At 48.5% G+C, this 24318-nt stretch overlaps 1 protein-coding gene across 1 annotated transcript in view; it reads right to left on the bottom strand.

Annotated features, from left to right (window-relative positions):
- Nucleotides 1-499: 499 nt before the first annotated feature.
- Nucleotides 500-24318, bottom strand: part of itpr3 (inositol 1,4,5-trisphosphate receptor, type 3) — a gene marked incomplete at its 3' end in the record, with an annotated part of 71679 nt that continues 47860 nt past the window's right edge. The window contains exons 29-48 of the mRNA XM_038276963.1: nucleotides 18854-18973; nucleotides 18631-18753; nucleotides 16771-16971; nucleotides 16575-16690; nucleotides 15480-15615; nucleotides 15278-15403; nucleotides 14813-14938; nucleotides 14618-14738; nucleotides 6027-6208; nucleotides 5790-5938; nucleotides 5603-5711; nucleotides 5381-5474; nucleotides 4277-4452; nucleotides 3437-3596; nucleotides 2817-3034; nucleotides 2473-2673; nucleotides 1112-1222; nucleotides 883-978; nucleotides 704-811; nucleotides 500-601 (exon numbers count right to left, since the gene is read on the bottom strand). Coding sequence (XP_038132891.1) covers nucleotides 500-601; nucleotides 704-811; nucleotides 883-978; nucleotides 1112-1222; nucleotides 2473-2673; nucleotides 2817-3034; nucleotides 3437-3596; nucleotides 4277-4452; nucleotides 5381-5474; nucleotides 5603-5711; nucleotides 5790-5938; nucleotides 6027-6208; nucleotides 14618-14738; nucleotides 14813-14938; nucleotides 15278-15403; nucleotides 15480-15615; nucleotides 16575-16690; nucleotides 16771-16971; nucleotides 18631-18753; nucleotides 18854-18973 — 2775 coding nt within the window. The remainder of the gene's footprint in view (nucleotides 602-703; nucleotides 812-882; nucleotides 979-1111; nucleotides 1223-2472; nucleotides 2674-2816; nucleotides 3035-3436; nucleotides 3597-4276; nucleotides 4453-5380; nucleotides 5475-5602; nucleotides 5712-5789; nucleotides 5939-6026; nucleotides 6209-14617; nucleotides 14739-14812; nucleotides 14939-15277; nucleotides 15404-15479; nucleotides 15616-16574; nucleotides 16691-16770; nucleotides 16972-18630; nucleotides 18754-18853; nucleotides 18974-24318) is intronic.

Here is a 24318-nt window from a genome sequence, read left to right on the forward strand (position 1 = left end):
GCATGCGGCTGATGCAGGTTGGATGCTGGTTGGATGCATGTTGGATGCAGGTTAGATGCATGTTGGATGCATGTTGGATGCAGGTTGGATGCGGGTTGGATGCATGTTGGATGCAGGTTGGATGCATGTTGGATGCGGGTTGGATGGATGATGGATGCTGGTTGGATGCATGTTGGATGCGGGTTGGATGGATGATGGATGCAGGTTGGATGCGGGTTGGATGCGGGTTGGATGCATGTTGGATGCATGTTGGATGCATGTTGGATGCATGTTGGATGCATGTTGGATGCAGGTTAGATGCATGTTGGATGCATGTTGGATGCAGGTTGGATGCGGGTTGGATGGATGATGGATGCTGGTTGGATGCATGTTGGATGCGGGTTGGATGGATGATGGATGCGGGTTGGATGCAGGTTGGATGCGGGTTGGATGGATGATGGATGCTGGTTGGATGCATGTTGGATGCGGGTTGGATGGATGATGGATGCGGGTTGGATGCGGGTTGGATGCGGGTTACCATGGAGGAGATGCCCTCCTCTCCCTCCTTGCTGTTCTTAGGAGGTTTCAGGAGGTTCTGCAGGAGCTTGCTGTGTCTCGCCAGCTGTTGACCACAGAGGAGAGATTCCAGAGTTCTTATCCAATGAGATCGACTCCCTGAAAGCTACAGCAGTTCAGGAGCCAATCAGAAGGCTGCATTAGTCACCTGCTGAGCCAGGATGTAGATGTTGTGTCCGACTTCCCGAGAAGACACCTCCACCTCCACGTCCTCGCACTCGCTGTCCTGCTGGTAGGCCTTCTTTATCACGTCCACCTGGAAACACACAGTCAGTCTGAACCGGATCACCACCGCTTCATTCATGGACGGCTGGATCCGGTTCTGACCAGTTCTCTGGGCCTCAGGTTAAACAGTATTCTCTCAGCATTCTCGTTGTCATGACGACTCTCCATCAGCGCCAACAGCAGCTTGGAGGCGTTGTCCTAGCAACCGGACAGAAAAACAAAAACAGGAAAACATCTGGAGCAGATAAGTGATTGAGCATTTTTAATTTTCTATTTTTGGTTGTTTCCATGTTCAGGATGTCCTTCCTGTCCTTCTCCAGGATCCAGGTACCTTGAGCTGCAGAACCATCTCCATCCGGTAGCGACACAGCGGGCTGATGTCATTCAGGATCAGAGCAGTGATGATGTCGATGCCGTTTGACTCGTGGGTCACGATGCACGTCTGCAGAATGCAGAAGTTCATGGTGAGCAGGTTTCCTCCCATAACCAGAAAGGTTCTGATCCCACCGCAGTGGAAGGGTTAGAAACGGCTCCATCAGTCATCCAGGTCTGGTTCAACCTTCCAGGTGTGTCGTAAAGCTGCTGCTGCGTTGCTCTAATGAGGCCCAGACGTGCGACGCCAAAGGTGAGCACGGCTGAGGGAACCTAGTAGGTTCTTTATGAAGCAGGACAAGGATTGACTGGAAAGAACCAATCAGGGCCACAAACACTCAGATCAACAGGAAAGCCCAACGACTATAGAAAGCTCCTGTCACGCCGATTTATCTGCCTGACGTCCCAGAATCTCCTGATCTCTGAACTTTCTATGGATTCTTTCTATTCTGGGCGTAAACATAGAGGATTCATAACGAGACCAGAACTTCTGTCATTCAGCGTGATGCCCAGGAAATGATGCACAGCGTCCTGAGGGGGGCAGCGATGCGCCCGGAGGCGCCCGGCCCGCAGAAAAAGATTTCTTTGATCGCGGTATTAACCTAGCTGCTGTTTACCGCCCGCCAAAAAGAAAAGAATAAATAAATCCGGTTTCTGGTGTCAGCAGATTGAGCGTCATGTCTGCTAGGAAGTGTGTTGGTGGTGGGCGTGAACGCAGGGAGGATCCATCACTAACCTTCTGGCTCACCCTATGATGGGGATGAAGTCTGGAGGAGAACTGATGGTTCCCCCCCTTTATACCAAAACGCTGCCAATACGCCATTATACAGTAGCTGGAAGTTAGAAACACGTTCAGCGCTCGTCTGGAACACGGCAGATACGCTGATATGTTGGAGAGAAGTTCTGGATAAGATGGAGAAGATGGCTGCTAAGTTACTGCTGACGTTTATTTAGTTTATTATGGCAGGCTGTTTTACTCTCTGTTGTTCCAATTGTAGATCACTAAAATAATCCTTCCGTCTTAAAGCTGCCAGCTCTGACTGCAAACGGAGCGGCCATGCTAACTATTAGCTTCTGCATAACAAAGATCAGGCCTGAATCCTGATTGTTATGGAAAGTCAGAGCGTAGCCCTGAGAGTAAAGAGGTCAACCGCCACCAGAATGATCTGGAAACAGGAGGTCTGCAGTAAGGGTAGCTCTAGCTGGGAGGCTAAGCTAATATCAGGGGACATGTTAGCTGAGCTGAGATCAGACTGATCATTAATTATATTATAAACACTGAAGATTGTTTAGGAAGGAAGGACCACTGATGGGAGGCACCTGGTTCTCCTGGCAGGGGCCCTGGCAGTACTCTGTGAGGGTCTCCAGGGTCTGGATGATGAGGTGGACATTGGATTCGTTGATGTAGAGGCCCAGCAGGCCCAGCCCCCCGGTGGTACTTCCACACATGATATCCAGGAACTGCAGAGTCTCACACACCAAGTTATAGTTGGTTTTATTTTTCTGGGAACGCAGGAAGTTCTGGAAACACAGAACAGCAAAATCAGATCAAAGTGAGAATGTTGGACCATCTGTAGTTGGTAGCAGGACTGGTTAGTGGGTCGGCCTGTGGGTCCAGGTTAGTGACCCCGCTTATATAACGATGGTGATCCAAACTTTCCCACCTGCAGGTCATTGTTGTGGTTTTCACACAGCAGCTGCAGGAACCTCAGGATGGGCTTCATGATGGTAACGGCGGGTCCCATCTCCGTCTCCACCTCCTGCTGCTCCTCAGCCGGCTGAGTCGGCAGGGCGGCGGCACCCGTTACCGTGGCGATAGACTGGCCCTGCACCAGCAGAGGGTGACCTCCTGATCCAGGAAGAACCATTGATGTGGAACCACCTTCACCAACACAAACATCTGTGAATCACTCGCTAAACCACTGCAGGCGTAGATCTTCAGAGTTTAGATCAGCCGCTCTCAACCTTGGGGCGGCCGTAACCCGGCAACAGCAGGAGCAGGCTTCACAGGCCAGCTGAATATTTGGCTACTTAAACGCGATAAAAGTAAGGTTCATTACATTTATATTAAATTAGATCATTTTTATTACTTTAATCCATTAAATCGAAACGCTGTTTGATGAGGTTCTGATCTGAGCATCAGAGATCCTGCTAAGATGGCGTCCTAACGAGGCCCTTTGGGCTGCATGAGGAGGTCTGCAGACTGATGATCTGATGGCGTGTGAAAAGGGGGCGGAGTCTCACCAAGGCTGAGATGTAGGCTGCAGACCTGACCTGAACCTACCCGCCTCCAGCTCTTTCTCGTTGGCCTTGTGCGTCATTTCACCAACATTCACAGAAACTGTGGCTTTAATGTCCATCTGAGCTTCTTTCATCCGGTCGTGCAGAACTTTGAAGAACTTCTCGGACTTGTTGTCGCCCATCATCAGTTTGTAGAAGGAATTCTGCAGATAAAGAGGAGAACATGGAGGTTTCCTGATCCATCCAAGTGATTAGATACAGTCCATACATCTGGTTTCCTAACTCGCACTGAGCTCTGGGAGGTTTTATGGGACAGTTTCTGTTCCCCCTCCTTGTCTCTGTCCCCTTTGTCCCCTGTTAGATGGAGGTCAGACCTGAAGGAGCAGGTCCACCGTCTCCATGGTTGTTTGGGACCTTCTCTCTGGTCTAAACTGAAACCAAAAGATGTTATCCCTGAAAACCCAAAACCTCCTGCGACTTGAAAGAAACCAAATCAGAAGAAGAAGCAGCAGCTCTGCTGTCGTTGTTCAGGAGACATGGAATGTTGGAGTGAAGACGATGAGCTGCTGCAGGCGTCATGGCGCCCCCCTCTGGGCAAACCCAGCATCTCCATCTAACCAGCAGACCAAGGCAGAGATCTGGAGTCTTTCACAGCACCTCCATCCTCTCCATCAGAGTGGAGAACATCTTTAGACGTCACCATTGGTGGATTTCACAGCTTTCTGCTGGATGTTCAGAGATCCAGCTGAAGACCTTCAGCTCAGACCATGGACCATAAAGTCGTCTTCATGTTCTCTGTCCAACCCTGAGATGTTCCCCTCATCTCATCATGCTGTATTAGACTGTTTGCTGTTTTTAAAGAAGCAGAGAGGTCCTGTCATACCTGGATCTCCGTGTTCCCTCCCTCCAGCAGGCAGATGGCCAGCTGGATGCTCTCCTGGAAGATCTTCTCATTCTTGGAGCTCATCACCAGGTCTGTGAACAGCTTAGTCCCTCCCTCTCGGTCCAGACGGCACTGGATGGCCGCCACCGCCGCCCAGTCCCGCTCCTGTTCGCCAGCTGGATCACAAAGACATCATCAGACAAACTCAGTGACGCTGACAGAGTTAGAGCTGAGGAGGAGCGTGTTTATTTCTGGCTCAGTAAAAAAAGCCTCTTTCTTTTTTCCATCCCTTCCACCATAATGAACTTTTTGAAGAGTTTCAGTCTGGCTTTAGAGCTCATCATAGCACTGAAACAGCTCTGGTGAAAGTCACTAATGATATTCTCATGGCCTCAGATAATGGACTTGTATCTGTGCTCGTCCTGTTGGATCTCAGTGCTGCATTTGATACAGTTGACCATAATATTCTTTTAGAAAGACTTGAATATTTTGTTGGAATTAAAGGAACAGCTCTAGACTGGTTTAAATCTGATCTATCTGATCGAATTCAGTTTGTTCATGTTAATGATAGATCTTCAACACGCTCAAAGGTTACCTGTGGAGTACCACAGGGATCAGTGCTAGGACCAATTCTCTTTACTTTATACATGCTCCCAATCGGTAGAGTTATTAGACAGCATGGGATTAATTTCCACTGTCATGCTGATGATACCCAGCTATATCTGTCTATAATCCAGATGAAGCTAACCCATTACATAGATTACAGGCATGTCTGAAGACAGAAAAACCTGGATGACTCTTAACTTTCTGCTTCTGAATGCAGACAAAACAGAAGTTATACTCTTTGGACCAGAGTCTCTGAAAAAGAAGCTGATTAGTCAGTCACTTCAAATAAAGCCTGAAAATAAATGAGAGTAAAATATTTTCACCAAACTCTGAAAGATCATGAAGTTCTGCAAAAATCTCACTGTTTTTTCTCCTGATTGTGTTGATTCCAGCCGGCCTGCAGCGCTCGTCTGAAATGAGGCCTTTAGGAGGCTTTTACTGTGAAGGGGCAACAGGAAGTCCCTCCATCAGCAGCAGGTGTGAGTGTGAAGGAGTTACCTGCAGCTCCCAGTTCAGCCAGCTCGTTCTTCTGGTTGGTTTTCTTGTTTGAAAACAGGTAGTTCTGCAGCAGAACTTTCCTCAGCGCCATTCCCTGATCGGATGAAAAACCGCCTCAGTTCTCTACTTTCACACCATCGACACTCATTAAATAACGGACTCAGCTCAGACTAATGGATTACGCTTTCATGTTGACCTTTGACCTGCAGGTGGTTCTCTCACCTTTTCATCAAAGTCCAGAGTTCTGATGAGCATCTCCTGCAGCGTCCTCAGGACTTTGATGCACAGCTTCTCCTCTGATGACATCAGCGCCTTGGTGTGCTGGATCAGCCTGCACAGCAGACACATCCTGAACATCGTTTCCCATCATGCCTCTGGTGACCGAGCGTCTTAGACCCAGAGGACCTACTTGGAGATGAAGCCTCCGGACTCGCAGCGCTGCCGGGCGTCCGTTCCCTCCAGGAAGAGCAGCTCCGGCTGATGGAGGACATCCACCAGCACAGAGAGCTCAGCGTTCACCAGCGGCTTCAGACGGTCCTCCAGGGTGTTGATGATGTCCTGAGGAGGACATCAAAGAGGACAAGTTCCAAAGACCCAGAGAACGCCAGGAGTGAAACCTTCAGGACAGCAGAGCCTGCAGCTTTACCTGCAGCTTCTCAATGATGTTCTTGTAGTCCCAGGGGTTGCTGGAGGTGATGGTTCTGGAAGAACGGGTGGAGGACTTGTAGTTGGGGTTGGAGCGAGACAAGGTGGCCTGAGCCAAGCTGGACAGAAGGTTGTTGATCTGGGCCTCCAGCTCCAGAGGGAGGGAGATGGAGCGGTTCTTAGCTGGAAACAGGAGGAGGGAAGAAGGTCAGTTTAATGACAGAACCGGCAGACGGTGGGAGGAGCCTGGGTTCTCTAAAGGCTGATCGTTTACAGGTAAAGAGTCTCTGATGAAGTAAATAGTTTAGGTTAGTTTTATTATAACAACACTGAGGCTCTGGATCAGAAAGGTCAGAGCAGGGGGGCTCCTAAAGTCCTTCTCTGACTCTGCTGTAGCATCAGCCATCTTCTATGGAGCAGTGGCTCATCTGGAGCTGAGATCAGCTGATCAGCAGCAACATCTGCAGAAACATCTGCAGGAGCATCTGCAGAAACATCTGCAGCAACATCTGCAGGAGCATCTGTTGCTGCAGATGTTGCTGCAGATGATGATGTTGCTGCAGATATTACTGTGAATGCTGTTGCAGATGTTGCTGCAGATGATGATGTTGCTGCAGATATTACTGTGAATGCTGTTGCAGATGTTGCTGCAGATGATGATGTTGCTGCAGATATTACTGTGAATGCTGTTGCAGATGTTGCTGCAGATGATGATGTTGCTGCAGATATTACTGTGAATGCTGTTGCAGATGTTGCTGCAGATGATGATGTTGCTGCAGATATTACTGTGAATGCTGTTGCAGATGTTGCTGCAGATGATGATGTTGCTGCAGATATTACTGTGAATGCTGTTGCAGATGTTGCTGCAGATGATGATGTTGCTGCAGATATTACTGTGAATGCTGTTGCAGATGTTGCTGCAGATGATGATGTTGCTGCAGATATTACTGTGAATGCTGTTGCAGATGTTGCTGCAGATTATGATGTTGCTGCAGATATTACTGTGAATGCTGTTGCAGATGTTGCTGCAGATGATGATGTTGCTGCAGATATTACTGTGAATGCTGTTGCAGATGTTGCTGCAGATGATGATGTTGCTGCAGATATTACTGTGAATGCTGTTGCAGATGTTGCTGCAGATGATGATGTTGCTGCAGATATTACTGTGAATGTTGTTGCAGATGTTGCTGCAGATGATGATGTTGCTGCAGATATTACTGTGAATGCTGTTGCAGATGTTGCTGCAGATTATGATGTTGCTGCAGATATTACTGTGAATGCTGTTGCAGATGTTGCTGCAGATGATGATGTTGCTGCAGATATTACTGTGAATGCTGTTGCAGATGTTGCTGCAGATGATGATGTTGCTGCAGATATTACTGTGAATGCTGTTGCAGATGTTGCTGCAGATGATGATGTTGCTGCAGATATTACTGTGAATGCTGTTGCAGATGTTGCTGCAGATGATGATGTTGCTGCAGATATTACTGTGAATGTTGTTGCAGATGTTGCTGCAGATGATGATGTTGCTGCAGATATTACTGTGAATGTTGTTGCAGATGTTGCTGCAGATATTACTGTGAATGCTGTTGCAGATGTTGCTGCAGATGATGATGTTGCTGCAGATATTACTGTGAATGTTGTTGCAGATGTTGCTGCAGATATTACTGTGAATGCTGTTGCAGATGTTGCTGCAGATGATGATGTTGCTGCAGATATTACTGTGAATGCTGTTGCAGATGTTGCTGCAGATGATGATGTTGCTGCAGATATTACTGTGAATGCTGTTGCAGATGTTGCTGCAGATGATGATGTTGCTGCAGATATTACTGTGAATGCTGTTGCAGATGTTGCTGCAGATGATGATGTTGCTGCAGATATTACTGTGAATGCTGTTGCAGATGTTGCTGCAGATTATGATGTTGCTGCAGATATTACTGTGAATGCTGTTGCAGATGTTGCTGCAGATGATGATGTTGCTGCAGATATTACTGTGAATGCTGTTGCAGATGTTGCTGCAGATGATGATGTTGCTGCAGATATTACTGTGAATGCTGTTGCAGATGTTGCTGCAGATGATGATGTTGCTGCAGATATTACTGTGAATGCTGTTGCAGATGTTGCTGCAGATGATGATGTTGCTGCAGATATTACTGTGAATGTTGTTGCAGATGTTGCTGCAGATATTACTGTGAATGCTGTTGCAGATGTTGCTGCAGATATTACTGTGAATGCTGTTGCAGATGTTGCTGCAGATGATGATGTTGCTGCAGATATTACTGTGAATGTTGTTGCAGATGTTGCTGCAGATATTACTGTGAATGCTGTTGCAGATGTTGCTGCAGATATTACTGTGAATGCTGTTGCAGATGTTGCTGCAGATGATGATGTTGCTGCAGATATTACTGTGAATGTTGTTGCAGATGTTGCTGCAGATATTACTGTGAATGCTGTTGCAGATGTTGCTGCAGATGATGATGTTGCTGCAGATATTACTGTGAATGCTGTTGCAGATGTTGCTGCAGATGATGATGTTGCTGCAGATATTACTGTGAATGTTGTTGCAGATGTTGCTGCAGATGATGATGTTGCTGCAGATATTACTGTGAATGCTGTTGCAGATGTTGCTGCAGATGATGATGTTGCTGCAGATATTACTGTGAATGCTGTTGCAGATGTTGCTGCAGATGATGATGTTGCTGCAGATATTACTGTGAATGCTGTTGCAGATGTTGCTGCAGATGATGATGTTGCTGCAGATATTACTGTGAATGCTGTTGCAGATGTTGCTGCAGATGATGATGTTGCTGCAGATATTACTGTGAATGCTGTTGCAGATGTTGCTGCAGATGATGATGTTGCTGCAGATATTACTGTGAATGCTGTTGCAGATGTTGCTGCAGATGATGATGTTGCTGCAGATATTACTGTGAATGCTGTTGCAGATGTTGCTGCAGATATTACTGTGAATGCTGTTGCAGATGTTGCTGCAGATATTACTGTGAATGCTGTTGCAGATGTTGCTGCAGATGATGATGTTGCTGCAGATATTACTGTGAATGTTGTTGCAGATGTTGCTGCAGATATTACTGTGAATGCTGTTGCAGATGTTGCTGCAGATATTACTGTGAATGCTGTTGCAGATGTTGCTGCAGATGATGATGTTGCTGCAGATATTACTGTGAATGTTGTTGCAGATGTTGCTGCAGATATTACTGTGAATGCTGTTGCAGATGTTGCTGCAGATGATGATGTTGCTGCAGATATTACTGTGAATGCTGTTGCAGATGTTGCTGCAGATGATGATGTTGCTGCAGATATTACTGTGAATGTTGTTGCAGATGTTGCTGCAGATATTACTGTGAATGCTGTTGCAGATGTTGCTGCAGATGATGATGTTGCTGCAGATATTACTGTGAATGCTGTTGCAGATGTTGCTGCAGATGATGATGTTGCTGCAGATATTACTGTGAATGCTGTTGCAGATGTTGCTGCAGATGATGATGTTGCTGCAGATATTACTGTGAATGCTGTTGCAGATGTTGCTGCAGATGATGATGTTGCTGCAGATATTACTGTGAATGCTGTTGCAGATGTTGCTGCAGATGATGATGTTGCTGCAGATATTACTGTGAATGCTGTTGCAGATGTTGCTGCAGATGATGATGTTGCTGCAGATATTACTGTGAATGTTGTTGCAGATGTTGCTGCAGATATTACTGTGAATGCTGTTGCAGATGTTGCTGCAGATATTACTGTGAATGCTGTTGCAGATGTTGCTGCAGATATTACTGTGAATGCTGTTGCAGATGTTGCTGCAGATGATGATGTTGCTGCAGATATTACTGTGAATGTTGTTGCAGATGTTGCTGCAGATATTACTGTGAATGCTGTTGCAGATGTTGCTGCAGATATTACTGTGAATGCTGTTGCAGATGTTGCTGCAGATGATGATGTTGCTGCAGATATTACTGTGAATGTTGTTGCAGATGTTGCTGCAGATATTACTGTGAATGCTGTTGCAGATGTTGCTGCAGATGATGATGTTGCTGCAGATATTACTGTGAATGCTGTTGCAGATGTTGCTGCAGATGATGATGTTGCTGCAGATATTACTGTGAATGTTGTTGCAGATGTTGCTGCAGATATTACTGTGAATGCTGTTGCAGATGTTGCTGCAGATGATGATGTTGCTGCAGATATTACTGTGAATGCTGTTGCAGATGTTGCTGCAGATGATGATGTTGCTGCAGATATTACTGTGAATGCTGTTGCAGATGTTGCTGCAGATGATGATGTTGCTGCAGATATTACTGTGAATGCTGTTGCAGATGTTGCTGCAGATGATGATGTTGCTGCAGATATTACTGTGAATGCTGTTGCAGATGTTGCTGCAGATGATGATGTTGCTGCAGATATTACTGTGAATGCTGTTGCAGATGTTGCTGCAGATGATAATGTTGCTGCAGATATTACTGTGAATGCTGCTGCAGATGTTGCTGCAGATGATGATGTTGCTGCAGATATTACTGTGAATGCTGTTGCAGATGTTGCTGCAGATGATGATGTTGCTGCAGATATTACTGTGAATGTTGTTGCAGATGTTGCTGCAGATATTACTGTGAGCAGATATTACTGTGAATGCTGTTGCAGATGTTGCTGCAGATGATGATGTTGCTGCAGATATTACTGTGAATGTTGTTGCAGATGTTGCTGCAGATGATGATGTTGCTGCAGATATTACTGTGAATGCTGTTGCAGATGTTGCTGCAGATGATGATGTTGCTGCAGATATTACTGTGAATGCTGTTGCAGATGTTGCTGCAGATGATGATGTTGCTGCAGATATTACTGTGAATGCTGTTGCAGATGTTGCTGCAGATGATGATGTTGCTGCAGATATTACTGTGAATGCTGTTGCAGATGTTGCTGCAGATGATGATGTTGCTGCAGATATTACTGTGAATGTTGTTGCAGATGTTGCTGCAGATGATGATGTTGCTGCAGATATTACTGTGAATGCTGTTGCAGATGTTGCTGCAGATGATGATGTTGCTGCAGATATTACTGTGAATGCTGTTGCAGATGTTGCTGCAGATGATGATGTTGCTGCAGATATTACTGTGAATGCTGTTGCAGATGTTGCTGCAGATGATGATGTTGCTGCAGATATTACTGTGAATGCTGTTGCAGATGTTGCTGCAGATGATGATGTTGCTGCAGATATTACTGTGAATGCTGTTGCAGATGTTGCTGCAGATGATGATGTTGCTGCAGATGTTGCTGCAGATATTACTGTGAATGCTGTTGCAGATGTTGCTGCAGATGATGATGTTGCTGCAGATATTACTGTGAATGCTGTTGCAGATGTTGCTGCAGATGATGATGTTGCTGCAGATATTACTGTGAATGCTGTTGCAGATGTTGCTGCAGATGATGATGTTGCTGCAGATATTACTGTGAATGCTGTTGCAGATGTTGCTGCAGATGATGATGTTGCTGCAGATATTACTGTGAATGTTGTTGCAGATGTTGCTGCAGATATTACTGTGAATGCTGTTGCAGATGTTGCTGCAGATGATGATGTTGCTGCAGATATTACTGTGAATGCTGTTGCAGATGTTGCTGCAGATGATGATGTTGCTGCAGATATTACTGTGAATGCTGTTGCAGATGTTGCTGCAGATGATGATGTTGCTGCAGATATTACTGTGAATGCTGTTGCAGATGTTGCTGCAGATGATGATGTTGCTGCAGATATTACTGTGAATGTTGTTGCAGATGTTGCTGCAGATATTACTGTGAATGCTGTTGCAGATGTTGCTGCAGATGATGATGTTGCTGCAGATATTACTGTGAATGCTGTTGCAGATGTTGCTGCAGATGATGATGTTGCTGCAGATATTACTGTGAATGCTGTTGCAGATGTTGCTGCAGATGATGATGTTGCTGCAGATATTACTGTGAATGCTGTTGCAGATGTTGCTGCAGATATTACTGTGAATGCTGTTGCAGATGTTGCTGCAGATATTACTGTGAATGCTGTTGCAGATGTTGCTGCAGATGATGATGTTGCTGCAGATATTACTGTGAATGTTGTTGCAGATGTTGCTGCAGATATTACTGTGAATGCTGTTGCAGATGTTGCTGCAGATATTACTGTGAATGCTGTTGCAGATGTTGCTGCAGATGATGATGTTGCTGCAGATATTACTGTGAATGTTGTTGCAGATGTTGCTGCAGATATTACTGTGAATGCTGTTGCAGATGTTGCTGCAGATGATGATGTTGCTGCAGATATTACTGTGAATGCTGTTGCAGATGTTGCTGCAGATGATGATGTTGCTGCAGATATTACTGTGAATGTTGTTGCAGATGTTGCTGCAGATATTACTGTGAATGCTGTTGCAGATGTTGCTGCAGATATTACTGTGAATGCTGTTGCAGATGTTGCTGCAGATGATGATGTTGCTGCAGATATTACTGTGAATGCTGTTGCAGATGTTGCTGCAGATGATGATGTTGCTGCAGATATTACTGTGAATGCTGTTGCAGATGTTGCTGCAGATGATGATGTTGCTGCAGATATTACTGTGAATGCTGTTGCAGATGTTGCTGCAGATGATGATGTTGCTGCAGATATTACTGTGAATGCTGTTGCAGATGTTGCTGCAGATGATGATGTTGCTGCAGATATTACTGTGAATGCTGTTGCAGATGTTGCTGCAGATGATGATGTTGCTGCAGATATTACTGTGAATGCTGTTGCAGATGTTGCTGCAGATGATGATGTTGCTGCAGATATTACTGTGAATGCTGTTGCAGATGTTGCTGCAGATGATGATGTTGCTGCAGATATTACTGTGAATGCTGTTGCAGATGTTGCTGCAGATGATGATGTTGCTGCAGATATTACTGTGAATGCTGTTGCAGATGTTGCTGCAGATGATGATGTTGCTGCAGATATTACTGTGAATGTTGTTGCAGATGTTGCTGCAGATATAACTGTGAGCAGATATTACTGTGAATGCTGTTGCAGATGTTGCTGCAGATGATGATGTTGCTGCAGATATTACTGTGAATGTTGTTGCAGATGTTGCTGCAGATGATGATGTTGCTGCAGATATTACTGTGAATGCTGTTGCAGATGTTGCTGCAGATGATGATGTTGCTGCAGATATTACTGTGAATGCTGTTGCAGATGTTGCTGCAGATGATGATGTTGCTGCAGATATTACTGTGAATGCTGTTGCAGATGTTGCTGCAGATGATGATGTTGCTGCAGATATTACTGTGAATGCTGTTGCAGATGTTGCTGCAGATGATGATGTTGCTGCAGATATTACTGTGAATGTTGTTGCAGATGTTGCTGCAGATGATGATGTTGCTGCAGATATTACTGTGAATGCTGTTGCAGATGTTGCTGCAGATGATGATGTTGCTGCAGATATTACTGTGAATGCTGTTGCAGATGTTGCTGCAGATGATGATGTTGCTGCAGATATTACTGTGAATGCTGTTGCAGATGTTGCTGCAGATGATGATGTTGCTGCAGATATTACTGTGAATGCTGTTGCAGATGTTGCTGCAGATGATGATGTTGCTGCAGATATTACTGTGAATGTTGTTGCAGATGTTGCTGCAGATATTACTGTGAATGCTGTTGCAGATGTTGCTGCAGATGATGATGTTGCTGCAGATATTACTGTGAATGCTGTTGCAGATGTTGCTGCAGATGATGATGTTGCTGCAGATATTACTGTGAATGCTGTTGCAGATGTTGCTGCAGATGATGATGTTGCTGCAGATATTACTGTGAATGCTGTTGCAGATGTTGCTGCAGATGATGATGTTGCTGCAGATATTACTGTGAATGCTGTTGCAGATGTTGCTGCAGATGATGATGTTGCTGCAGATATTACTGTGAATGCTGTTGCAGATGTTGCTGCAGATGATGATGTTGCTGCAGATATTACTGTGAATGTTGTTGCAGATGTTGCTGCAGATGATGATGTTGCTGCAGATATTACTGTGAATGCTGTTGCAGATGTTGCTGCAGATGATGATGTTGCTGCAGATATTACTGTGAATGCTGTTGCAGATGTTGCTGCAGATGATGATGTTGCTGCAGATATTACTGTGAATGCTGTTGCAGATGTTGCTGCAGATGATGATGTTGCTGCAGATATTACTGTGAATGTTGTTGCAGATGTTGCTGCAGATATTACTGTGAATGCTGTTGCAGATGTTGCTGCAGATGATGATGTTGCTGCAGATATTACTGTGAATGCTGTTGCAGATGTTGCTGCAGATGATGATGTTGCTGCAGATATTACTGTGAATGCTGTTGCAGTTGCTGCAGATGATGTTATTTCTTATTGGAGATGTTGCTGCACATGATGATGTTGCTGCAGATATTCTGTGATGATCCACCAGAGGGGCTCTGAAGGTGAAGTCAGACCTCCGAGACAGAAATGTGTGAACAACTCTGCTTTTAGGACAACAATGATCTCTGACAGGTTGTGTTGATGTCTTCTGAAGGAAAGGTTGAGTTTAGTGGAACAGGAGTGGGTGGAGCCAGGTGTGTGTTACCTGTCAGGGACAGCGTCTTGATGCAGGTCTCCACCTGTCCTCTGTGCTGCTGCTGCAGCCAAGGACAGTCCAGCAGCCTGACGGAGGACTGAAGCAGCTGGATCACAATGGTGTGATGAGTCTGATGGACAGAGAAGGAAACATCTCAACCGACCGACCCAACAGAACCCAAGTCCAAGACGTCCTGTTCCTCACCTGCAGAGACGTGCTGTTCTCAGAGAAAGGAGAGCTGAAGAAGGCGTTGATGGTGTCAAACACCACGTTGATGATGTACTTCTCCAGGATGGGGTCAGATAGACGCTTCTCTCGTTTATTACAGACCTGCAGGAGAAGCAACACCACCATTAGAACCTGCGACAGGAGTGGAGATGCTGCTGGGGGTGTGGAAGAAGACGGACGGTAGAAACTGGACGCTTCTACTCTGTCATGCAGGTTTTTAAAGTTTCTCTGCTTCAGCACATTTTGGTGATTTCAGTTCAGCAAAAGCTGCTCTGAATGCAAACCAGCTGCTGAAGCAGAGAAACCTCTGGAACCTGCAGGACAGTGGCCCACCAGGACCGACTCGGACCTGCTGTCCTAACAGGATTAAACCTCTCCTGGTCCAGCTCTGACTGTTAGTGGGTTTGTTTGGTTCTGAACATCTGGATCTGCGGTTGTTACCCGGGCCATGTCCACCGTGAAGTCCTCAAACAGCTTCCAGATGTGGTTGGACGTGTAGATCTCCTTCATCTCCACCTCAGTGTCCACATAGCAGTGGTTCACAAAATTCACGTAAGCAACCTTCACCTGCAAATGCAGACACAGACGAGTCAGCCTCTCTGGTGGTCGGTACCGGTACCGGAACGAGCCCTGATCCAGACACCTCAGTGATGCAATCCTCGTGCGTCACCACTCGGACCACGTCCTCCAGCGGCAGCAGCGAGGTGCATTTAATCTCCGTGTAGACGTTCTTCCCCTCGGCGCAGGCAGCCAGCAGTTCCACCAGGGAGATGTGGTACCTTCAGGGAAACATGGCACCGGGTCGGGTCAAAGCAGAAGGGCACCTGCTTATCCTGGCTTCATCAGTTCTAAGAATGTTTTCTGCAGAGATGATCAATTCTCCACCTATCACCCCCCCTCCTAACCACTCTAATGTAGCTTCTATTGCTGCAGCAGAATCTGATCTAAAAATGTTCAAAAATCAAATCAGCTTTTAGTTCATTTACTTACTGGGGAAAAAATCACTACATGAATTCATAAAAAAAACATCTGATCAACAAAGACTGGAGTTGATCAGCGTTCATCACCTCCTGCTTTCCTATGAAGACATTACAGCACTCCAAAGGCCGATATTTGATGGTCCTAAGACCCCCATTAACCCCCTCCCACACTAAACCTACTCACTGTTACAATATTTACACAGCAGGTGAGTGAGAAGGAGGTAAGTGAGACGGGTCAAACACCTGCAGAGAAATGTAGCAAAGAGCGGCAACTGTGGGTCACCGTGTCTCCATGACAACAAATTCATGCTAACTGGGAGTGAAGGTGGGAAAAAACTGCTTCTGTCCTTAAAACTTAACCCTTTGCCAGACTCTTCTGCACCTTTTAGTGAGCGATATTTTCTCTCCAGTAGCATTCTGCTTCAAAGTACGCAGCTCTGCATTAAACCGAGGAGCCAGCTTTCTTTTTTTATTTGATCTGCTAAAGTGGAACCTTCTTTTGAGGGAGAAGAACTCTGTTAAAGTAATCCTGAAGGTTATTAGAAAGTGGTCAGAGAGGACAGGGTTGTGAGTAAATCCTGTTATTTCTTCACATTCTATGCCGTATGTCAGCACAAGATCCAAAGTATGAAGATGAGAATGTGTGGGACTATTCACATTTTTAACAAAGCCAATAGTGTCTAAGATAGCATTAAAGGCTGCACCTAAACCAACACAAGACTGGAAAGGTATGATTGGAGGCTGGTCGCCGTGGTTACCTCAGTGGGCTGGTCTCTCCGATGCCCTCCCTGCTCTCGGCCATCAGCTCCAACATGCTATTGAAGGAAGCTTTGTCGTTGTAGAAAACGACCACATCCTCGCCTGCGTTGGTTAGCTGCGAGGAAACAACGTGATGACATCACTGCGGAAACACAGCGGCTCCTGCAGACACAGAAGGACATGCGGTGCGCTCACCTCGGTCATGATCATGTCCTGGCATTTCTTCACGTACTTTCCCTCGGCCTTGATGATTGTGTGGAGGAAGTTGAGGTACTGGACGTGGCGGCCGTGCGTCGCCAGGCAGTGGATGAAATGCTGCAGGACGCTCTCAGAGATCTCACTGCACAGCTGGTAGTTGTTGCTGAAGATGTGCTGCACCGTCTCAGCCTCCTGCAGCTACAGGTGGCAAAAAAGATCAGAACATCCTTCAGTTAACCCCACACTGCTCACAGGTTGCCGCACAGCGGCAGCCCACTGCTCCCCAACTGGATGGGTTAAATGCAGAGGTACATTTCTCTAATGTGAGGTCTATAAAGTTCAAAAATTATTATCATTATCTCTGGACCCTCATGTGATGCATCACTTAGAGCATGAATGGATGCGCAGATGTATGTAGTATAGATCAGGGGCCGTATTTATCAAATGCTTTTTTACTCCATAGTCCTGAGAATTTGTGGAGTTTACTATGACTCTCCCATTTAAGAATAAAAGTTAATTATCAACTGTCTAAAGTCTAAGAATGAATTCAGAGACCTCCAGAGGTGTCTGTGGTGGGTAGGAGCCGCCACTAGAGGGCGACACTGAGGCCAGAGAACATGGACGTTCCTGGATCTCAAGACATTTTGGCTTTAATGATCACAGACGTGATGAGGGACGTAATCCCAGCAGGGGGCGCCTGCAGCAGAGCTTAAAGATCTGATAGGAACTGGATCACGGACTGCATTTCATTACAGATCATCACTAAACATCTGAAAAGGATCAAATAACCGGTGGCATAAGATGATCCTGTGGCCGTGCATCAATGCATCAATGATGGAGGTGAGATAACCACATGTGTTACACATGCATGGAAAGATGGCGGCCAGTCGGTAGTAAAGCTTAACTCCCAGCATGGCTGCATGTCGTCCTTAATAAACCGCTCTAAGCTCAATGCGGTTGGATAATTCAATATCCGATTTATTCGCCTGCATATCATAAACTGATTTATGATATTTAGCTTTTCAGTCATTGTTTATCCTATTAGGGAGTTTTGGGGATAAAAATAATGATTTTCAGAAGATGCTAGACTCTTTCTCAGCGTTTATAACATTTGATCATTTTCCCAACTGTCATTAATTGTTTTAATGAAGTGTGGAAACCTTCACGGGTTTAAGTTGGTGTAGGAACTTTGGTCTAACCAGAACATTGACCTGGAAGGGCGGCCATGATCGTCTTGTTCTCTCTTTGCAAAGAAAGAAAATAAAGTGCCGCCTGAGTGAATGGCCACTGATTTTATTTATTTAACTGGATTGAATATTTCTGTTCTATCAATCCCATATTTGGATGTTCTTTAATAGTCCTGCATGTTTTCAGTGAAACTTCTCTGATTGCTGCAATCCTAAAGCTAACGCTCACCAACGAGCCTCTACAAACACAAAGGAACCCCCCACCCCCACCCCCGTGTTTTTGCTGCTGCAGATCAACAACTCTGAAAAAACCTGCTCACAGAGAAATTGGAACTTTTTGGCGATACTGAGAGATTTTATAAACAGGTTAACCAGATTATTTGCTAATATTTAGGTGGAGCTAACGCTGGACCATCAGAGCAACAACTGATCAAACGGATCCATTCTGTTCACAGCGCCTACGTTCTGTGTGTGGGCGGGGCAATCCTCCTGCATGTCAGTGCTGTTCATATCGTCTTTCCTTAATCTGGAGGTAGAGGGCGCTCTGCTGACCGCAGCAACAGAACTGCTGGGAATTAGAGCTAGAATGGTTTCTATCTGCGGTGGAGAGAGATGGTGGCGTCTGTGGGAGGGTGCTGTGATCTGAAGATGGCGGCCTGAGGCGGCGTACCCCAGGGTTGAGGAAGAGGTTCAGGTTCTTGTGTAGCAGAGCCTGGTTCTCCTGGTTCCCCATGCAGAACTTCTGCAGGAACTGATGAGTGTATCTGATGATCTCCTGCATCTTCACGTCGTTCTGCAGAGAGAGAAAGAAACTAGACCAGATCTTCTTTTTTATTCCATTTCTGTTCAGAATAACAAAGGTCTACCTCCTCCTCAGAGGGCCAACAGCTCACCTTATCGTAGGAAACCTGCAGCAGGTCCAGCATCACCTTATGAGCTCCCATGTTCTTCAGTAACCTCTGCTGCTTCTTCCAAACCCCAATGCTGCACATCTTATTCAGTCTCTCCAGGATCTACAGGAGCAGGTGGAGAGCAGGGTCAGATACTCTCCAATAATCCACCAATCACAGCTCCAACCTCTTAGCTTCAATCACTTCCCTTTATTTGCTTTAGAAAAGGAACATTTCATTTGTTTTATCACTTTTGAAAATTCGACCCAGTTGCAGATTTCCTCAGATTTAGAAACAGAACAGCAGGGAGGCTTTTCTAGAAGCTTCCCAGAGAAGCTTCAATAGAAACCGATGAGGCTGTCGGTCCTGGACAGACAACAGAGAGTCTGCTGGTTCCTGCTGGTCTCACGGGGCAACAAGCAGAACCCTGGAGAGCGGCTGTTTCAAGGACCGTAACCCAGCATCACTGATCAGCTGGGCGGGAGGACGCAGGACATGTCTCCTGTGGACAGAAGAGTCTCAGCTGCAAGTCAGACTAAGCGAATCAGGTGATGGGTCATCAAGTGACTCCGGAGGGGAGGGTCTAAGTCTGGGAAATGACCCGCTGTCCCAGTCACTGGGACCGGTTAGTCTGGTTACCATGGAAACACCGATACTGCAATAAGGCTTCAGGGGAAATCAGGTTGGAGGTTTAAAGGTTTAGTGGAGGATGCTCCACGAGGAGGAATGGACTCCTGCACGAGGAGGAATGGGCTCCTGCACGAGGAGGAATGGGCTCGTTCACGAGGAGGAATGGGCTCCTGCACGAGGAGGAATGGGCTCCTGCACGAGGAGGAATGGGCTCGTTCACGAGGAGGAATGGGCTCCTGCACGAGGAGGAATGGGCTCGTTCACGAGGAGGAATGGGCTCCTGCACGAGGAGGAATGGGCTCCTGCACGAGGAGGAATGGGCTCCTGCACGAGGAGGAATGGGCTCGTTCATAAGGAGGAATGGGCTCCTGCACGAGGAGGAATGGGCTCCTGCACGAGAAGAAATGGGCTCCTGCACGAGGAGGAATGGGCTCGTTCACGAGGAGGAATGGGCTCCTGCACGAGGAGGAATGGGCTCCTGCACGAGGAGGAATGGGCTCGTTCACGAGGAGGAATGGGCTCCTGCACGAGGAGGAATGGGCTCGTTCACGAGGAGGAATGGGCTCCTGCACGAGGAGGAATGGGCTCCTGCACGAGGAGGAATGGGCTTGTTCACGAGGAGGAATGGGCTCCTGCATGAGGAGGAATGGGCTCGTTCATAAGGAGGAATGGGCTCTTGCACGAGGAGGAATGGGCTCCTGCACGAGAAGAAATGGGCTACTGCACGAGGAGGAATGGGCTATTGCACGTGGAGAAATGGGCTCCTGCACGAGGAGGAATGGGCTATTGCACGTGAAGAAATGGGCTCCTGCACGAGGAGGAATGGGCTCCTGCACGAGGAGGAATGGGCTCCTGCACGAGGAGGAATAGGCTCCTGCACGAGGAGGAATGGGCTCCTGCACGAGGAGAAATGGGCTCCTGCACGAGGAGGAATGGGCTCCTGCACGAGGAGGAATGGGCTCCTGCATGAGAAGGAATGGGCTCGTTCACGAGGAGGAATGGGCTCCTGCACGAGGAGGAATGGGCTCCTGCACGAGGAGAAATGGGCTCCTGCACGAAGAGGAATGGGCTCCTGCACGAGGAGGAATGGGCTCCTGCATGAGAAGGAATGGGCTCGTTCACGAGGAGGAATGGGCTCCTGCACGAGGAGGAATGGGCTCCTGCACGAGGAGAAATGGGCTCCTGCACGAAGAGGAATGGGCTCCTGCAAGAGGAGGAATGGGCTCCTGCATGAGGAGGAATGGGCTCGTTCAAGAGGAGGAATGGGCTCGTTCACGAGGAGGAATGGGCTTGTTCACGAGGAGGAATGGGCTCCAGCATGAGGAGGAATGGGCTCCTGCACGAGGAGGAATGGGCTCCAGCATGAGGAGGAATGGGCTCGTTCACGAGGGGGAATGGGCTCGTTCACGAGGAGGAATGGGCTCCAGCATGAGGAGGAATGGGCTCCTGCACGAGGAATAATGGGCTCCAGCATGAGGAGGAATGGGCTCCTGCACGAGGAGGAATGGGCTCCAGCATGAGGAGGAATGGGCTCCTGCATGAGGAGGAATGGGCTCCTGCACGAGGAGGAATGGGCTCCTGCACGAGGAGGAATGGGCTCCTGCATGAGGAGGAATGGGCTCGTTCACGGGGAGGAATGGGCTCCTGCACGAGGAGGAATGGGCTCCTGCATGAGGAGAAATGGGCTCCTACACGAAGAGGAATGGGCTCCTGCACGAGAAGGAATGGGCTCCTGCATGAGGAGGAATGGGCTCGTTCACGAGGAGGAATGGGCTCGTTCAAGAGAAGGAATGGGCTTGTTCACGAGGAGGAATGGGCTCCAGCATGAGGAGGAATGGGCTCCTGCACGAGGAGGAATGGGCTCCAGCATGAGGAGGAATGGGCTCGTTCACGAGGAGGAATGGGCTCGTTCACGAGGAGGAATGGGCTTGTTCACGAGGAGGAATGGGCTCCAGCATGAGGAGGAATGGGCTCCTGCACGAGGAGGAATGGGCTCCAGCATGAGGAGGAATGGGCTCGTTCACGAGGAGGAATGGGCTCGTTCACGAGGAGGAATGGGCTCCAGCATGAGGAGGAATGGGCTCCTGCACGAGGAGGAATGGGCTCCTGCACGAGGAGGAATGGGCTCCAGCATGAGGAGGAATGGGCTCCTGCATGAGAAGGAATGGGCTCGTTCACGAGGAGGAATGGGCTCCTGCATGAGGAGGAATGGGCTCCTGCATGAGGAGGAATGGGCTCCTGCACGAGGAGGAATGGGCTACTGCACGAGGAGGAATGGGCTCCAGCATGAGGAGGAATGGGCTCGTTCACGAGGAGGAATGGGCTCGTTCACGAGGAGGAATGGGCTTGTTCACGAGGAGGAATGGGCTCCAGCATGAGGAGGAATGGGCTCCTGCACGAGGAGGAATGGGCTCCAGCATGAGGAGGAATGGGCTCGTTCACGAGGAGGAATGGGCTCGTTCACGAGGAGGAATGGGCTCCAGCATGAGGAGGAATGGGCTCCTGCACGAGGAGGAATGGGCTCCTGCACGAGGAGGAATGGGCTCCAGCATGAGGAGGAATGGGCTCCTGCATGAGAAGGAATGGGCTCGTTTACGAGGAGGAATGGGCTCCTGCATGAGGAGGAATGGGCTCCTGCATGAGGAGGAATGGGCTCCTGCACGAGGAGGAATGGGCTCCAGCATGAGGAGGAATGGGCTCCTGCATGAGAAGGAATGGGCTCGTTCACGAGGAGGAATGGGCTCCTGCATGAGGAGGAATGGGCTCCTGCATGAGGAGGAATGGGCTCCTGCACGAGGAGGAATGGGCTACTGCACGAGGAGGAATGGGCTCCTGCATGAGGAGGAATGGGCTCCTGCACGAGGAGGAATGGGCTCCAGCATGAGGAGGAATGGGCTCCTGCACGAGGAGGAATGGGCTCCTGCACGAGGAGGAATGGGCTCGTTCACGAGGAGGAATGGGCTCGTTCACGAGGAGGAATGGGCTCGTTCACGAGGAGGAATGGGCTCGTTCATGAGGAGAAATGGGCTCCTGCACGAGGAGGAATGGCTCGTTCACGAGGGGGGAATGGGGTCCTGCACGAGGAGGAATGGGCTCCTGCACGGGAGGGAAAGGGTCCTGCACGAGGAGGAATGGGGTCCTGACGAGGAAGGAATGGTCCCGCACAGGGGGATGGGCTACTGCAGAGGAGGAATGGGCTACTGCACGAGGAGGAATGGGCTCCTGACGAGGGGGAATGGGCTCCCACGAGAGGAAAGGGGCCCCCAAAAGGGGGAAAAGGGGGTCCCGCACAGGAGGAATGGCTCCCGATGAGGGGGAATGGGGGTCCTTCGGAAAATGGGCCGTTCACGAGGGGGAAAAGGGGCTCCGCACGGGAGGAAAATGGGCTCCCCCAGGAGGAATGGGGTCGTTCACGAGGGGGAATGGGTTGTTTTACGGAGGAGGAAAGGGCTCCTGCCTGAGGAGGAATGGCTCGTGCACGAGAAGGAATGGGGTCCCGCACGAGGGGGAATGGGCTCGTTCACGGGGAATGGGCTCCTGACGAGGAGGAATCCCCTACAAAATCCTCCTTTTACAAAATTCCCCCCCCAAAAAACTCCTCCAAAATTTCCCTCCTCTCTCCAAAATCTTTTCCTCTTAAAATTCCTCACAAAATTCCTCACAAAATTCCCACAAAATGGCTTTTCACAAAAATCTCCTCCAAAACTCTTCATAAAAATCTCCCCCCCAAAAATCTCCTCAGGAAAAAGGGTACTGCACAGAGGAATGGGGTATTGCACGTGGAGAAATGGGCTCCTGCACGAGGAGGAATGGGCTATTCCTGAAAAAATGGGCTCCCGCACGAGGAGGAATGGGTCCTGCACGAGGAGGAATTGGCTCCTGCACGAGGAGGAATGGGCATACGGGGGAATGGGCTCCCCCCGCACGAGGAGGAATGGGCTCCTGCCGAGGAGAAATGGGTCCTGCACGAGGAGGAATGGGCCCTTTCCTGCCAAAAATCACTCCTCCCGGGGGAATGGGCTCCGCAGAAAGGAAAGGGGTCGTTCACGAGGAGGAACGGGCTCCTGCACGAGGAGGAATGGGCTCCTGCACGAGGAGAAATGGGCTCCTGCACGAAGAGGAATGGGCTCCTGCACGAGGAGGAATGGGCTCCTGCATGAGAAGGAATGGGCTCGTTCACGAGGAGGAATGGGCTCCTGCACGAGGAGGAATGGGCTCCTGCACGAGGAGAAATGGGCTCCTGCACGAAGAGGAATGGGCTCCTGCACGAGAAGGAATGGGCTCCTGCATGAGGAGGAATGGGCTCGTTCACGAGGAGGAATGGGCTCGTTCACGAGAAGGAATGGGCTTGTTCACGAGAAGGAATGGGCTCCTGCATGAGGAGGAATGGGCTCCTGCATGAGGAGGAATGGGCTCGTTCACGAGGAGGAATGGGCTCCTGCACGAGGAGGAATGGGCTCCTGCATGAGGAGGAATGGGCTCGTTCAAGAGGAGGAATGGGCTCGTTCACGAGGAGGAATGGGCTTGTTCACGAGGAGGAATGGGCTCCAGCATGAGGAGGAATGGGCTCCTGCACGAGGAGGAATGGGCTCCAGCATGAGGAGGAATGGGCTCGTTCACGAGGAGGAATGGGCTCGTTCACGAGGAGGAATGGGCTCCAGCATGAGGAGGAATGGGCTCCTGCACGAGGAGGAATGGGCTCCAGCATGAGGAGGAATGGGCTCCTGCACGAGGAGGAATTGGCTCCAGCATGAGGAGGAATGGGCTCCTGCATGAGGAGGAATGGGCTCCTGCACGAGGAGGAATGGGCTCCTGCATGAGGAGGAATGGGCTCCTGC

This window comes from Cyprinodon tularosa, unplaced genomic scaffold, assembly GCF_016077235.1.
Source record: "Cyprinodon tularosa strain WSP-4 unplaced genomic scaffold, ASM1607723v1 ctg1292, whole genome shotgun sequence".
Classification (NCBI taxonomy): domain Eukaryota; kingdom Metazoa; phylum Chordata; class Actinopteri; order Cyprinodontiformes; family Cyprinodontidae; genus Cyprinodon; species Cyprinodon tularosa.